The sequence below is a fragment of the Ranitomeya variabilis genome, chromosome 7, assembly GCF_051348905.1.
Source record: "Ranitomeya variabilis isolate aRanVar5 chromosome 7, aRanVar5.hap1, whole genome shotgun sequence".
In the NCBI taxonomy this organism is placed as follows: domain Eukaryota; kingdom Metazoa; phylum Chordata; class Amphibia; order Anura; family Dendrobatidae; genus Ranitomeya; species Ranitomeya variabilis.
This window is the reverse complement of record NC_135238.1, coordinates 16,233,773-16,252,178: the sequence shown is the minus strand read 5'-3', so window position 1 is coordinate 16,252,178 and position 18,406 is coordinate 16,233,773. Positions and strand designations below refer to the sequence as shown.

At 49.0% G+C, this 18,406-nt stretch overlaps 1 protein-coding gene across 1 annotated transcript in view; it reads left to right on the top strand.

The window, feature by feature from the left end:
* Positions 1 to 18,406, top strand: part of LOC143785406 (cytoplasmic phosphatidylinositol transfer protein 1-like) — a 37,682-nt gene that overhangs the window by 12,817 nt on the left and 6,459 nt on the right. The window contains exons 3-7 of the mRNA XM_077274220.1: positions 10,468 to 10,616; positions 17,210 to 17,298; positions 17,603 to 17,610; positions 17,744 to 17,815; positions 17,921 to 18,016. Coding sequence (XP_077130335.1) covers positions 10,468 to 10,616; positions 17,210 to 17,298; positions 17,603 to 17,610; positions 17,744 to 17,815; positions 17,921 to 18,016 — 414 coding nt within the window. The remainder of the gene's footprint in view (positions 1 to 10,467; positions 10,617 to 17,209; positions 17,299 to 17,602; positions 17,611 to 17,743; positions 17,816 to 17,920; positions 18,017 to 18,406) is intronic.

Sequence of the window (18,406 nt, the reverse complement as noted above, 5' to 3'; positions counted from 1 at the left end):
TACACACACTGTACGTATATACTGTATATAATAGACCCCTCCAGTGCACTGTATATACGCTCTTCATACACACACACACTGTACGTATATACTGTATATAATAGACCCCTCCAGTGCACACTGTATATACGCTCTTCATACGCACACTGTACGTATATACTGTATATAATAGACCTCTCCAGTGCACACTGTATATACGCTCTTCATACACACTGTACGTATATACTGTATATAATAGACCTCTCCAGTGCACACTGTATATACGCTCTTCATACACACACACACTGTACGTATATACTGTATATAATAGACCCCTCCAGTGCACACTGTATATACGCTCTTCATACACACACTGTACGTATATACTGTATATAATAGACCCCTCCAGTGCACACTGTATATACGCTCTTCATACACACACTGTACGTATATACTGTATATAATAGACCCCTCCAGTGCACACTGTATATACGCTCTTCATACACACTGTACGTATATACTGTAGATAATAGACCCCTCCAGTGCACACTGTATATACGCTCTTCATACACACAATGTACGTATATACTGTATATAATAGACCCCCCCAGTGCACACTGTATATACGCTCTTCATACACACACTGTACGTATATACTGTAGATAATAGACCCCTCCAGTGCACACTGTATATACGCTCTTCATACACACTGTACGTATATACTGTATATAATAGACCCCCCCAGTGCACACTGTATATACGCTCTTCATACGCACACTGTACATATATACTGTATATAATAGACCCCTCCAGTGCACACTGTATATACGCTCTTCATACACACTGTACGTATATACTGTGTATAATAGACCCCTCCAGTGCACACTGTATATACGCTCTTCATACACACTGTACGTATATACTGTATATAATAGACCCCTCCAGTGCACTGTATATACGCTCTTCATACACACTGTACGTATATACTGTATATAATAGACCCCTCCAGTGCACACTGTATATACGCTCTTCATACACACTGTACGTATATACTGTGTATAATAGACCCCTCCAGTGCACACTGTATATACGCTCTTCATACACACTGTACGTATATACTGTATATAATAGACCCCTCCAGTGCACTGTATATACGCTCTTCATACACACTGTACGTATATACTGTATATAATAGACCCCTCCAGTGCACACTGTATATACGCTCTTCATACACACACTGTACGTATATACTGTATATAATAGACCCCTCCAGTGCACACTGTATATACGCTCTTCATACACACACTGTACGTATATACTGTATATAATAGACCCCCCCAGTGCACACTGTATATACGCTCTTCATACACACACTGTACGTATATACTGTATATAATAGACCTCTCCAGTGCACACTGTATATACGCTCTTCATACACACTGTACTTATATACTGTATATAATAGACCCCTCCAGTGCACACTGTATATACGCTCTTCATACACACACTGTACGTATATACTGTAGATAATAGACCCCTCCAGTGCACACTGTATATACGCTCTTCATACACACACTGTACGTATATACTGTATATAATAGACCTCTCCAGTGCACACTGTATATACGCTCTTCATACACACACTGTACGTATATACTGTATATAATAGACCCCTCCAGTGCACACTGTATATACGCTCTTCACACATGCACACATTCTCATACAGACGCTATATAATCGGCCATTGTGGCATCTGGTGAAGCCGTGTGACCCCGGTGCCATGACGGCGGCCATATTGTTTGTCCTCCCGCTCTGCCAGACCAGAATCAATGAAGGAAGGGTTTGATAGAAATCTGCGGCGGTTCCTCGGTGGGACGTGTGCTGTACACTGGGGGGTCCCTGAGTTTTATTTACACTATATACCGGGGGACTACGAGGCGTGTCGGGGGGAGGCCACTGGCACTGAGATGCGGGTGAGGAGCCATCTCTGCCCGCTGTAAATCCGGGCAACTTGCTTTTTAAGTAGGAGGAGAAGTGTGAGGAGAGCGGAGCAGCGAGAAGAACACAGGAGACGCCGGACCAGAACACATCCTGAAGACGATGGAACGTTTATGGGGTTACCACGGCAACCGGGACCGCTGCCGCAGATCGCCCAATCTGGGCTGTGATACAAGCTGTTTAATAGTCAAAATCTCCGTGTTGTCAATGACTACAACCTCCATCAGAGATCAGCTCCAAAGGAGCAGTCATACGGCAGCCTCGAGCCAAGGTACGGGGTATCCAACAGGACAGGCTTAGATACAGCAGCACCGCACACAGTACTACACATGACTAGCTTAGATACACAGGCTTACCAGACCGTATCACCTTGGAGAGGCTAAGATACAATGGTGAAAAGCTGCTTGTCACAGTGGGATTAGATACAGCAGCTCATCAGACAGTGTCACACAGGAGAGGATTAGATACACAGCTCAGCAGACAGTATCACACAGGAGAGGATTAGATACACAGCTCAGCAGTCAGTATCACACAGGAGAGGATTAGATACACGGCTCAGCAGTCAGTATCACACAGGAGAGGATTAGATACACAGCTCAGCAGACGGTATCACACAGGATAGGATTAGATACACGGCTCAGTGTCAGTATCACACAGGAGAGGATTAGATACACGGCTCAGCAGTCAGTATCACACAGGAGAGGATTAGATACACGGCTCAGTGTCAGTATCACACAGGAGAGGATTAGATACACGGCTCAGCAGTCAGTATCACACAGGAGAGGATTAGATACACGGCTCAGTGTCAGTATCACACAGGAGAGGATTAGATACACGGCTCAGCAGTCAGTATCACACAGGAGAGGATTAGATACACAGCTCAGCAGACGGTATCACACAGGATAGGATTAGATACACGGCTCAGTGTCAGTATCACACAGGAGATGATTAGATACACGGCTCAGCAGACAGTATCACACAGGAGAGGATTAGATACACAGCTCAGCAGACAGTATCACACAGGAGAGGATTAGATACACGGCTCAGCAGTCAGTATCACACAGGAGAGGGTTAGATACACGGCTCAGCAGTCAGTATCACACAGGAGAGGATTAGATACACGGCTCAGCAGTCAGTATCACACAGGAGAGGATTAGATACACGGCTCAGCAGATAGTATCACACAGGAGAGGATTAGATACACGGCTCAGCAGTCAGTATCACACAGGAGAGGATTAGATACACGGCTCAGCAGACAGTATCACACAGGATAGGATTAGATACACGGCTCAGCAGTCAGTATCACACAGGAGAGGATTAGATACACAGCTCAGCAGACGGTATCACACAGGATAGGATTAGATACACGGCTCAGTGTCAGTATCACACAGGAGATGATTAGATACACGGCTCAGCAGACAGTATCACACAGGAGAGGATTAGATACACGGCTCAGCAGACAGTATCACACAGGATAGGATTAGATACACGGCTCAGTGTCAGTATCACACAGGAGATGATTAGATACACGGCTCAGTGTCGGTATCACACAGGAGAGGATTAGATACACGGCTCAGTGTCGGTATCACACAGGAGAGGATTAGATACACGGCTCAGTGGTGGCTCCCACTTTCTCGGCCTTATCTTTGCAGCATATAACAGAGGCCTCCATGCCGACTTCCTGTATCTCTTGTTGCTCTGGAAACTGTGGCGTCACGGAATCTTCCATGTTGGTTTTTGGTTGTCGCCCTTTCCCGTCCCCGGGTCACAGACAGCGATGGGGTCTACGTGACGGAGAGGAAATGGCGCAGGAAGTTTACTGTACTGTGATTGTAGAGAGAGAAAGTATCACACACGAGAGGATTAGATACACGGCATTCCGGCATCACACATAATGAAAGGATTAGATACACGGCCAATACTGCATCACACATAATGAGAGGATTAGATACACGGGAGTATGGTACCACACATAATGAGAGGATTAGATACACGGCAGTATGGCATCACACATAATGAGAGGATTAGATACACAGTAGTGTGGTACCACACATAATGAGAGGATTAGATACACGGCAGTATGGTACCACACATGGGAAATCTGCTGGGGTAGCCCCCATAAGCTGCGATGTCGGACATGTTGGTTATTGCTCGGCTTCCCGGGATCTTGGATGGATTCTCCCTCTTGCCTTTATAGTTTTGTCCTTTTTCTCGGGCGTGTCGTGCTGTATCACAGCAGAGCTGTCGTCACACTGGAGTCCGTCAGCAGCTGAGTGACGGTGTGTAAATAATATCGCTTTATTCTCTCCTTATTTTGCGCTTTCCATGGTCCCTGATGAGCGGGGATGGCGACACACCATGATCCTCCCCTTCAGCCAAAATAGTGACGCTCCGCCATCGTAGGCTTCAAAGTAAAACGCCGCGTCTTTGTGAAAATATTTGTTGACAATATAAGAAAAGGTAATCTTTACATTCCTGCTGGAAACCGTCAGCAAGCTGCTGTTGATGGATCTTATTTAGAAATTAATTGTAAAAAGGGGTAACAATAATTCTATAATATCAAAGGTTTGGTGACAGATTAGAAAGACATTGTCGCTTCCTTAATAGCTCCATACCTGTCCATTGGTTGCACTACCTGAAAACTGTTAACGAGTTGCTGTTAATGGATCTCTTTAGAAACTAATTGTAAATTTGGGTAAAAAACAAGTTTATAACATAATCTGTTTTGTACAAGATTAAAAAAATAATCATAGCTGCCTTCTTCCAAAAAAAACAGTGCAACACCTGCCTATTGGTTGTGCTTCGTGGAAACTGTTAACAAGTTGCTGTTGATGGATCTTATTTAGAAATTAATACTAAAGAGGGATAACACTGCATATTGTAATAATTAAAAAAAAAGTGGGTTTTTTTTTACAAGATTTTACAACAAACAAACATGGTTGCTTCTTCCATAAACAGCACTTGAAAACTGTTAATAAGTTGCCGTTGATGGATCCTTTTTTTTTTTTTTTTCTTTTTTAAATGATTGTGAAAAGGGGTAACAATAAGTTTATAATAGAACAGTGTATGTACAGCATTAGGAAAGTATGGCTGCCTTGTTCCAAGCTGCTTGTGATATTTGGAAACTGTTACCAAGTTGCTGTTGACGGATCTTTGTTTTTTAGAAATCGTGTGAGAGTAGGATTATAATGTCCCGGGGGGCAGAAGACCATTGAATGGCGACGTCCACGGTCCAATGAGCCCTTTTGCCATGACGTCGCTGTAGCTGACGGCCGCGGGTTGCAGACTGCCGCTTTCAGGCGTATGATCCGCATCACAGGAAAACCTCTCAGGAAGTCTCCCCTCGAAGCAGGTCACCGCCTGCATCCTGTCACCACAGTCCCGCGAGTCGACCCCGGTGTGACCACCCTGGGCCCAATCTGCACGGCGTCCTTAATAACTCCGCAGGGCTGAGTACACCCTGCAGGGGATGATGGGGCAGCTTATGGCAGCCTGTATTCTGCTTATGAGCCTTAAAGGGGTTAACAATACAGTTGCTCTCCAGAGATGGACTGCTGCCCTCACAGGAGTCTTGGCCTCCCCTCTGTGCTGGCGACATGGTGCAGAATACAGGCTGCCATAAACAGCGCCAATTTTACGCGAGGTTCCTTTAAGAAATTCTCAACTATGTTCTGTATCAGAAGATCCGAAGTGAGGTCTGGAGGGCGTACGGGGCGAGGAGGTGGTGTCGCTACGGCAACAGGGGGTGACGGACGCTTTCTCCAGCGCTAATCGTGTGAGCCGCGTTTTTTTTATGCCATGCCCCCTTACTGGGAGGGAAGGAGGGTCCTTGGCACGGGGCGAGCGGGTCACTATTAACGCAGGCGCGACGTCACTGGATGACGTGGGCACGGGGCTGCTTAACCCCGTGTGTGGACTACGGCTGTGACTTCCCTGCAGGGGTTAATTACTTCAGCTTACAGCCATTCTTCCAGGCTTTCCTCTGTCCTGGTAACTGAAGGGTTAATCAGATCCTCGCGGAATAAACTATTAAACATCCGTCCGCCCCCCCCTGGACGGGACTAATATAGATGACTGCAGCGGTGGCGTGTGCACAACCGGTTACCCAGCCGTACTGTGCCTTTAAGAGCAGTATATAAGTACAGTCCATATGGCGGTAATGCGGTATATAAGTACAGTCTATATGGCGGTAATGCGGTATATAAGTACAGTCTATATGGCAGTAATGCGGTATATAAGTACAGTCTATATGGTGGAAATGCGGTATAGAAGTGCAGTCTATATGGCGGTAATGCGGTATATAAGTACAGTCTATATGGCGGTAATGCGGTATAGAAGTGCAGTCTATATGGCGGTAATGCGGTATATAAGTACAGTCTATATGGCGGTAATGCGGTATATAAGTACAGTCTATATGGTGGAAATGTGGTATAGAAGTGCAGTCTATATGGCGGTAATGCGGTATATAAGTACAGTCTATATGGCGGTAATGCGGTATATAAGTACAGTCTATATGGCGGTAATGCGGTATATAAGTACAGTCTATATGGCAGTAATGCGGTATATAAGTACAGTCTATATGGTGGAAATGCGGTATAGAAGTGCAGTCTATATGGCAGTAATGCAGGTTACATTTCTTAGGCTCAGTGATTGGACACTCCTTGGTGCTCTCAGTGATCGTACTCTCCTTGGTGCGCTCAGTGATCGTACACTCTTTGGTGCGCTCAGTGATCGTACACTCCTTGGTGCGCTCAGTGATCGTACTCTCCTTGGTGCGCTCAGTGATTGTACACTCCTTGGTGCGCTCAGTGTTTGTACACTCCTTGGTGCGCTCAGTGTTTGTACTCTCCTTGGTGCGCTCAGTGATCGGACTCTCCTTGGTGCTCTCAGTGATCGGACACTCCTTGGTGCGCTCAGTGATCGTACTCTCCTTGGTGCGCTCAGTGATCGTACACTCTTTGGTGCGCTCAGTGATCGTACACTCCTTGGTGCGCTCAGTGATCGTACTCTCCTTGGTGCGCTCAGTGTTTGTACACTCCTTGGTGCGCTCAGTGTTTGTACACTCCTTGGTGCGCTCAGTGTTTGTACACTCCTTGGTGCGCTCAGTGATCGGACACTCCTTGGTGCGCTCAGTGATCGGACACTCCTTGGTGCGCTCAGTGATCGTACACTCTTTGGTGCGCTCAGTGATCGGACACTCTTTGGTGCGCTCAGTGATCGTACACTCCTTGGTGCGCTCAGTGATCGTACTCTCCTTGGTGCGCTCAGTGATTGTACACTCCTTGGTGCTCTCAGTGATCGGACACTCCTTGGTGCGCTCAGTGATCGTACTCTCCTTGGTGCGCTCAGTGATCGTACACTCCTTGGTGCGCTCAGTGATCGTACTCTCCTTGGTGCGCTCAGTGATTGTACACTCCTTGGTGCGCTCAGTGTTTGTACACTCCTTGGTGCGCTCAGTGTTTGGACACTCCTTGGTGCGCTCAGTGATCGGACACTCCTTGGTGCGCTCAGTGATTGGACACTCCTTGGTGCGCTCAGTGATCGTACACTCTTTGGTGCGCTCAGTGATCGTACACTCCTTGGTGCGCTCAGTGATCGGACACTCCTTGGTGCGCTCAGTGATCGGACACTCCTTGGTGCGCTCAGTGATCGGACACTCCTTGTGCGCTCAGTGATCGTACTCTCCTTGGTGCTCTCAGTGATCGTACTCTCCTTGGTGCGCTCAGTGATCGTACACTCTTTGGTGCGCTCAGTGATCGTACACTCCTTGGTGCGCTCAGTGATCGTACTCTCCTTGGTGCGCTCAGTGATTGTACACTCCTTGGTGCTCTCAGTGATCGGACACTCCTTGGTGCGCTCAGTGATCGTACTCTCCTTGGTGCGCTCAGTGATCGTACACTCCTTGGTGCGCTCAGTGATCGTACACTCCTTGGTGCGCTCAGTGATCGTACACTCCTTGGTGCGCTCAGTGATCGTACACTCCTTGGTGTGCTCAGTGATCGTACTCTCCTTGGTGCGCTCAGTGATCGTACTCTCCTTGGTGCGCTCACTGATTGTACACTCCTTGGTGCGCTCAGTGATCGTACACTCCTTGGTGCGCTCAGTGATTGGACGCTCCTTGGTGCGCTCAGTGATCGTACACTCCTTGGTGCGCTCAGTGATCGTACACTCCTGGTGCGCTCAGTGATCGTACACTCCTTGGTGCGCTCAGTGATCGGACACTCCTTGGTGCGCTTAGTGATCGTACACTCCTTGGTGCGCTCATTGATCGTACACTCCTTGGTGCGCTCATTGATCGTACACTCCTTGGTGCGCTCATTGATCGTACACTCCTTGGTGCGCTCATTGATCGTACACTCCTTGGTGCGCTCAGTGATCGTACACTCCTTGGTGCGCTCAGTGATCGTACACTCCTTGGTGCGCTCAGTGATCGTACACTCCTTGGTGCGCTCAGTGATTGTACACTCCTTGGTGCGCTCAGTGATCGGACTCTCCTTGGTGCGCTCAGTGATCGGACTCTCCTTGGTGCGCTCAGTGACTGTACACTGCTTGGTGCGCTCAGTGATTGTACATTCCTTGGTGCGCTCAGTGATCGTACACTCCTTGGTGCGCTCAGTGATTGTACACTCCTTGGTGCGCTCAGTGATCGGACTCTCCTTGGTGCTCTCAGTGATCGGACACTCCTTGGTGCGCTCAGTGATTGTACACTCCTGGTGCGCTCAGTGATCGTACTCTCCTTGGTGCTCTCAGTGATCGTACTCTCCTTGGTGCGCTCAGTGATCGTACACTCTTTGGTGCGCTCAGTGATCGTACACTCCTTGGTGCGCTCAGTGATCGTACTCTCCTTGGTGCGCTCAGTGATTGTACACTCCTTGGTGCTCTCAGTGATCGGACACTCCTTGGTGCGCTCAGTGATCGTACTCTCCTTGGTGCGCTCAGTGATCGTACACTCCTTGGTGCGCTCAGTGATCGTACACTCCTTGGTGCGCTCAGTGACTGTACACTCCTTGGTGCGCTCAGTGACTGTACACTCCTTGGTGCGCTCAGTGACTGTACACTCCTTGGTGCGCTCAGTGACTGTACACTCCTTGGTGCGCTCAGTGACTGTACACTCCTTGGTGCGCTCAGTGACTGTACACTCCTTGGTGCGCTCAGTGACTGTACACTCCTTGGTGCGCTCAGTGACTGTACACTCCTTGGTGCGCTCAGTGACTGTACACTCCTTGGTGCGCTCAGTGACTGTACACTCCTTGGTGCGCTCAGTGACTGTACACTCCTTGGTGCGCTCAGTGACTGTACACTCCTTGGTGCGCTCAGTGACTGTACACTCCTTGGTGCGCTCAGTGACTGTACACTCCTTGGTGCGCTCAGTGACTGTACACTCCTTGGTGCGCTCAGTGACTGTACACTCCTTGGTGCGCTCAGTGACTGTACACTCCTTGGTGCGCTCAGTGACTGTACACTCCTTGGTGCGCTCAGTGATCGTACACTCCTTGGTGCGCTCAGTGATCGTACACTCCTTGGTGCGCTCAGTGATCGTACACTCCTTGGTGGGCTCAGTGATCGTACACTCCTTGGTGCGCTCAGTGATCGTACACTCCTTGGTGCGCTCAGTGATCGTACACTCCTTGGTGCGCTCAGTGATCGTACACTCCTTGGTGCGCTCAGTGATCGTACACTCCTTGGTGCGCTCAGTGATCGTACACTCCTTGGTGCGCTCAGTGATCGTACACTCCTTGGTGCGCTCAGTGACTGTACACTCCTTGGTGCGCTCAGTGATCGTACACTCCTTGGTGCGCTCAGTGACTGTACACTGCTTGGTGCGCTCATTGATGGTACTCTCCTTGGTGCGCTCAGTGATCGGACACTCCTTGGTGCGCTCAGTGACTGTACACTGCTTGGTGCGCTCATTGATGGTACTCTCCTTGGTGCGCTCAGTGACTGTACACTCCTTTGTGCGCTCATTGATGGTACACTCCTTGGTGCGCTCAGTGATCGTACACTCCTTGGTGCGCTCAGTGACTGTACACTCCTTGGTGCGCTCAGTGACTGTACACTCCTTGGTGCGCTCAGTGACTGTACACTCCTTGGTGCGCTCAGTGATCGGACACTTCTTGGTGCGCTCAGTGACTGTACACTGCTTGGTGCGCTCATTGATGGTACTCTCCTTGGTGCGCTCAGTGATCGGACACTCCTTGGTGCGCTCAGTGATCGGACACTCCTTGGTGCGCTCAGTGATCGGACACTCCTTGGTGCGCTCAGTGATCGGACACTCCTTGGTGCGCTCAGTGATCGGACACTCCTTGGTGCGCTCAGTGATCGGACACTCCTTGGTGCGCTCAGTGATCGGACACTCCTTGGTGCGCTCAGTGACTGTACACTCCTTTGTGCGCTCATTGATGGTTGTATTCTTGGGATTGTAGATAACTATCAGGTAGATGACCCCATGATCTGTGACATTTTAACCCTCTCCCTCCCTCCCTCTTACAGTACAGGATCGGACAGCTGTACACCATCAGTAAGCACAGCCACCAGGAGAGCGACAGAGGCGAGGGCGTGGAGGTGATGGAGAACCGGGCACACCATGACCCTGTCTACGGTGATGGGCAGTACACAGAGAAGCGGGTGCACCTGTCCAGGTGAGGGGCGTCCTGACTTATCTCCCGCGTTGTTATATCAGAGCATCGCTCAGGCCGCCGTACGGCAAAGTATATTTCAGTCCATGTAGGAGGAGAAGTTACCTACTTCCTGTCACATCAATATCCCAGCCTTCATAGCCATGTGGGTGGAGCCTATGGACTAACTGACCCAAGTATGTGATAACCAATATGTCTGACAGGAAATGTTTGTCAGACAGCTACTTCCTGTGCTGCTGAGCTCGCAGCAGGCGGCTCATGAGCCGTATAAATATTGTCGCGCCGTCAGACGTTGTAATTATGGGAGCGCGGTAACGTCGCAGCGAGGCGACCATCTGAGAAGATGTAATTACTGCCATAACTCCAGAGCTCGGGGTGAAGGCTCCTTGGCAGACGCCGAGGATCATTCGGGCCTCGTCTCCAGCTGGTGATGGAAAGTTCCGGAAACGGTCCTGTAGTGACACCAGTCATCCGGGGGGTATGGAGATGACTCACGAGGAGTCCAGAGCCGCACAATAAAGTGTCATGTGAGGACGGAGCAGATGGGGTCGCGGGGGACGGTGCCGGCCGGGGGGCTGCTGGTATATGATCATGCTCGCCACCGCACTCACAGTATTTTCGGCATTTTCCTGTGGATTGTCAGCGGCGTGGTCACCATGTCCTGCAGGCATCTCAGCATAATGGTGTTCAGCACCTTGGACAGAAACCGCAGCCGCCTCCTGCAATCATCAGAGGACCTGGAGCCCCCTAATGGGGCGCAAATATAGTGGGCGCAGGGGTCGTACCTGGTCCTGACGCCCAAAGGGGTCCAAACAGTCCCTATGGCCCATATGAGACCAGTACTATTAAAGATCCGTGATATCTGGGGGTCCGGTAGATTTTGCTTTAGGGCCCACGAACTTTAGTTTCGGCCTCTAACATAAGGGTTAATGGCCCTTTAAGGGACTGAGAACGTTATGCGCAGCCAAACTATACCGCACTTTGTGTTTCCATAACAACGGCATATTCTGCGCGAGGGGTTAAACTTGGCTTGTTACCGTCTCCTATACCCACCTATGAAATCTCACGATTCCCACGCCCCCCGGTCACGATGCGAGCGGCACGGGGTCAATGATAAACATGGCGGCCGGGGCGTGCGGTGCGCGGGGAATATATATATATGTGATTCTAATCTGTGGTGCCTGCCCCTTTAAATGGACTCTTCGCAGGCGAGAAGCGATGGCCGTACAGTGGCTTTTTTTCCGTTTTTGTGAATTTTTAATGGGTTTGCAGCTGGAAATAGCCGCAGTTATTATAATACGGGGACACTGGGGGGGACGGGTGCCGCGGCCTCAGCGCTCCCGGGGGGCTCAGTCGCTGCCTGGACGATTGATATCCAGGTAGAAGTATCACACCTGCCATCCACCCGGGGAATTGTCACAGGCGGGAGGTGAAGTGTGGGGGAGGGGCGCTGGCAGCATCGGACCACTATTTATAGCATCCGCCATCTCGCGCGGATCTATTTATAGAAACACTAAGTGGGTCCCTGATGACAGGCCGCGTCGTATTGCCGGCCCCCTCCCTCCGCTGCTTCATTCACAACCTTCATCGGGGTCCTAATGAATAAGGAGGGTGGGATTTTATTGCCTGACATTGATTTTTCTCCAGGGCGTCCGGATCACAGAGAGTATAGACGATGATCGATTCTCGCAGTCCCCATTGATGGCGCGGAGGGAGGGGGTCCGCGCTCAGGATTAATTACATTTGATCTGCATGAATGTAATCGATAGATGGCGGGAATGGGGGCGCGCGGGACGTGCGGGGAGTCACACGCTGCACTTTAAATATCCAGCTCTAAATGGACTGATATAAAAATACACACACACATCCATTCATGTGCCCCCAGCCGCCCTATTGTTGCCCCTTCATCCAGAAGAGCATTTTTGTGATCCGGTCTGACACTGATCTTGGGGGGGAGGCCAGGCTCTCAGAAAAGGGTCTTCTAAAAGCTGTTCCCACAAAGCTGAAGCTACCATTGTCCACAATGTCTTGTGCGCCCCCTTGATAACAGCCCCTCATAGCATTATCCTCCTCCACCATCTGTACAGGGGGCACAATGCCGTCAGGGGGTAACGTCCTCCTGGAATCACCAAACCCAGACTCCTCCGTCAGACGCAGATAGAGAAGTGTGATCCGTCACTGCACAGAACACGTCTCCTCCAGAGTCCAGTGGTGGCGGCTTTACACCACTCCATCCGATGCTCGGCATTGTGCTTGGTGATGTACGGCTGCATGCAGCTGCTCGGCATAAAGCTCCTGGTGGGGGCGCTGTCTTTGTGCTGATGTTATACCAGAGGAAGTCTGGACTCTGCAGTTATGGAGTCAGCAGAGAGGTGGTAACTTTTGCCATCTGCTCATCAGCAGTCGGCCCCCCTTTCTGTAACATTATGGGGTCTCCACTTTGTGACTGAGTTGCTGCGGTTCATTCTATTTCTCAATAATATCAGTCACAGGTGATGGAATATTCAGGAGGATGAAATGTCATGGATGGACTTGTTTCCTCGGTGGCTCCTATTACAGGACCGCGCTGGGATCAGGGAGCTCTGCCCCACTGGCCGATCTGTCACATGGTAGTAAAGGCTGACAGTATTTTGGGGGGCCCGAAGTTATACACCAGGGGGAGTGAGGGGCCGGATGTTATACACCGGGGGGGTAGAGGGGACAGATGTCATACACCGAGAGGGGGGAAGGGCCGGAAGTTGTACATCGGGGTTGAGTGGCCAGATGTTACACACCAGGGGGGTAGAGGGGCCGGATGTTATACCCCACGGGGTGGAGGGGCCAGATGTTATACACCAGGGGGTGGAGGGGCCAGATGTTACACACCAGGGGGGTGGAGGGGCCAGATGTTATACCCCAGGGGGTGGAGGGGCCGGATGTTATACCCCAGGGGGTGGAGGGGCCAGATGTTACACACCAGGGGGTGGAGGGGCCGGATGTTATACACCAGGGGGGTAGAGGGGCCAGATGTCATACACCAGGGGGTCGAGGGGCTGGATGTCATACATTGGGAGGGTGGGGGGGTGGAGGGCAGGATGGTATACACTGGGGGTTGAGGGGCCTAATGTCATAATCCGAGGGGGTGGGGGTGGAAGGGCCGGAAGTCATACATCGGGTGTAGGGGACGGATGTCATACACCAGGGGGTGGAGGGCCAGGATGTTATACACCGGGGAGGGTGGAGGGGCCAGATGTTATACATGGGGGGGGGGGGGGGGGTGGAGGGGCAGGATGTTATACATCGGGAGGGGTGGAGGGGCAGGATGTTATACATTGGGGGGTGGAGGGGCAGGATGTTATACATGGGGGGGGTGGAGGGGCAGGATGTTATACATCGGGGGGGTGGAGGGGCAGGATTATACATCGGGGGGTGGAGGGGCAGGATGTTATACATCGGGAGGGGTGGAGGGGCAGGATGTTATACATTGGGGGGGTGGAGGGGCCACATGTTATACATTGGGGGGGTGGAGGGGCAGGATGTTATACATCAGGGGTTGAGGGGGCAGATGTTATACACCGTGGGGGGGATCGAGGGTCCGGATGTTATACACCTGGCAGAGAGGGGTATTTCTGGTGTATAGGTACGGTCACCTGTGGGCATTGTACCTAGATGGGGCATAACGACTCCCCTGCCTCATAAGACACCATAGGGGTGCTCCCAATACAGATTATGGCCCTGTAGCTTAATTTTAGGCTTCTGCCCCATTAAGTGTCCATTGTTATGTGACATTGCCCTGTTGCCTTTATACAGGACAGGTTCGGTCTCTCTTTTTTCCATGACGGATTCTTTTACAGTGGGGCAAAAAAGTATTTAGTCAGTCAGCAATAGTGCAAGTTCCACCACTTAAAAAGGTGAGAGGCGTCTGTAATTTACATCATAGGTAGACCTCAACTATGGGAGACAAACTGAGAAAAAAAAATCCAGAAAATCACATTGTCTGTTTTTTTATCATTTTATTTGCATATTATGGTGGAAAATAAGTATTTGGTCAGAAACAAAATTTCATCTCAATACTTTGTAATATATCCTTTGTTGGCAATGACATTTTCTGTAAGTCTTCACAAGGTTGCCACACACTGTTGTTGGTATGTTGGCCCATTCCTCCATGCAGATCTCCTCTAGAGCAGTGATGTTTTTGGCTTTTCGCTTGGCAACACGGACTTTCAACTCCCTCCAAAGGTTTTCTATAGGGTTGAGATCTGGAGACGGGCTAGGCCACTCCAGGACCTTGAAATACTTCTTACGAAGCCACTCCTTCGTTGCCCTGGCGGTGTGCTTTGGATCATTGTCATGTTGAAAGACCCAGCCACGTTTCAACTTCAATGCCCTTGCTGATGGAAGGAGGTTTGCACTCAAAATCTCACGATACATGGCCCCATTCATTCTTTCATGTACCCGGATCAGTCGTCCTGTCTCCTTTGCAGAGAAACAGCCCCAAAGCATGATGTTTCCACCACCCTGCTTTACAGTAGGTATGGTGTTTGATGGATGCAACTCAGTATTCTTTTTCCTCCAAACACGACAAGTTGTGTTTCTACCAAACAGTTCCAGTTTGGTTTCATCAGACCATAGGACATTCTCCCAAAACTCCTCTGGATCATCCAAATGCTCTCTAGCAAACTTCAGACGGGCCCGGACATGTACTGGCTTAAGCAGTGGGACACGTCTGGCACTGCAGGATCTGAGTCCATGGTGGCGTAGTGTGTTACTTATGGTAGGCCTTGTTACATTGGTCCCAGCTCTCTGCAGTTCATTCACTAGGTCCCCCCGCGTGGTTCTGGGATTTTTGCTCACCGTTCTTGTGATCATTCTGACCCCACGGGGTGGGATTTTGCGTGGAGCCCCAGATCGAGGGAGATTATCAGTGGTCTTGAATGTCTTCCATTTTCTAATTATTGCTCCCACTGTTGATTTCTTCACTCCAAGCTGGTTGGCTATTGCAGATTCAGTCTTCCCAGCCTGGTGCAGGGCTACAATTTTGTTTCTGGTGTCCTTTGACAGCTCTTTGGTCTTCACCATAGTGGAGTTTGGAGTCAGACTGTTTGAGGGTGTGCACAGGTGTCTTTTTATACTGATAACAAGTTTAAACAGGTGCCATTACTACAGGTAATGAGGGGAGGAAAGAGGAGACTCTTAACCCCTTAATGACCACCAATACGTCTTTTAACTGACCTGAGATATAAGAGAATAGCCTCCCCATACAGGGGACAATCCAGCATCTGCCAGCTGTCCACTATAGCTGACAACTTGCTGTATCAGCCATGATCAGTGTTTGCACTATCCAAATCTGTTTAACCCCTTAGATGCTGCTGTCAGTAGTGACTACATCATTATAAATGGTTAACAGAGTGTGGGGGCTTCCTCTTTATCCCAATTGGTGCCCTCAGATCATGATTATGTGGTCCTGATGTTTGCCATGTCATTTCATGACCAAATAGCAGCCTTACAGTCTGACGGCTGTAGTAATCTGTTCACAAGTTAGAGACATTTAGGTGGTAAAAATAGACATTTTCATTTCTGTCATACCACTTTGCATTAATTCCTGTAAAGCACCTGAATGGTTAACAAACTACCTGACTGCAGTTTTCAATATGTCAGGGGGGCTGTTTTTAAAATGGTATCACTTTTGGGGGTTTTCTAATATATAGGACCCCTAAAGTCACTTCAAACATGGATAGGTCCTTAAAAAAAGAAATTGTGTAAATTTCCTTGAAAATATGAAAAATTGCTGCTACATTTTTAAACCTCATAAAATGCTAACAAAACAAAATAACATTTTACAAATGGTGCTGATATAAAGCCGACACGTGGGAAATGTTATCTATTAATGGTTCGCTGTGGTGTGAACATCTGGATTAAAGAGATAATCATTCAAATTTAGAAAAGTGCAAATTTTTTAACATTTTACTAACATTTTTGATACTTTTTATAAATAAACACAAAACATATTGACCTAGATTTACCATTATCATAAAGTATAATGTGTCATGAAAAAACAGTCTCAAAATCACTGGGATTTGTTGAAGCGTTGCAGAGTTATTACCACATAAAGTGACACTGGTCAGATTTCAAAAATTTGGCTCCGTCACTAAGGGGTTAAAGAAGAAGTTACAGGTCTGTGAGAGCCAGAAATCTTGATTGTTTGTTTCTGACCAAATACTTATTTTCCACCATAATATGCAAATAAAATGATAAAAAAACAGACAATGTGATTTTCTTGATTTTTTTTTCTCAGTTTGTCTCCCATAGTTGAGGTCTACCTATGATGTAAATTACAGACGCCTCTCATCTTTTTAAGTGGTGGAACTTGCACTATTGCTGACTGACTAAATACTTTTTTGCCCCACTGTAGCTTCTCCCTAGCAACACACTACACCTAGTCACAGACATTACCGGTATTCAGTTGCTAAGCACTTTTTAACAACCAATCAGATTTCAGTTCTCATATTTCAGAAGCACTTTGGTAAATGAAAGCAGAGCTCTGATTGGTTGTCTTGGTCTCCCGCTTGCGTTGATTGTGGTGTTGTGTCTTCACCGTCTTCACTCCTTTCTTGCAGCAAGTTACCCAGCTGGGCGCGCGCCGTCGTCCCTCGGATGTTCTACGTGTGTGAAAAAGCCTGGAACTACTACCCCTACACAGTGACAGGTACCTCCGCCATCACACCGCATTGGGAACCAATCAGAACTCGGCTTTCATTTCTAAACTGTCATTGCAAAACCTGAAACCTGCTTTTTGATTGGCTGCTACAGATAACATGGCCGCCATTTTGTGTATGTTCTCTGGGGACATGGAATGGTGGTCTCTGGTAGTAATGGTGGTCTCTGGGGAGGGGGTGTTGTACAGAAAATATTGATAACCACCTAACGTTTTTTGTTTGTTTTTTTTTACATATATTTTCCTCTCCAATCAACGAACCGTATTAACCCCTCGTCATCCCGCTCGCCAACAGAGTATACGGTAAGCGTGTGGCGGATATCCGGGTTCCCAGCATGCATTGCTCTCTGGTATTGGGAAAGCACAGGAATTTTTCCTTGCAGCTTCGGCTGTGACTGGAGGACGATTTACCTCTGTTCTCTCTCCCTTTTTCCAGTGCTCGTTCCTTCCGAAATTCTCCATCCACATCGAGACCAGATATTCGGATGACTGCGGCGATAACGACAGTGTACGTGGTTGGGACGGACCCCTCACACCCTTTCCTCGTCCCCCCCAAGCACCGATCTCCGGGAATCATCATCTTCATGTTTTGTTTTTTTTTTGTTCCTTTCAGATCTTTAACGCAGACGTAGCGGACGAGGCGCACGAGGTGACGCACTTGGACGTCGCGTATGATGACATCCCGGAGCGATATTACAAGAGCACCGAGGTGATCCAAACATGCTGGGAATAGTAGTTCTCATACAGTTCCTTAAAGGGACAGGCAGCAATACACTTGTGCTTGGGGATACCTTACATTTTTCATGTTCTTCCCCTTTAAGCACAATCTTAAACATTGAATTTAGTGCCTCCTGGTGGCCATCAGTGGTATTACAGATTTTTTGTGTTTGGGGGTGGGGGTGTTGGTTGTGGTCTTTCCGCCCTTTGTTCACGCTTGTTACCAGTTTATGACACTGCGCCATCGATTGTACAATGTGTTGTATCGGGTATAGGCGCCCCCTTCTCCGGTGCAGCCCCCCGTGTCAGACGCCGCGCTCCCTCCTGCATAATGTGACTGCTCAGAGATAATCTCGCCCAGATCTCCTCCGTCTTCAGCAGC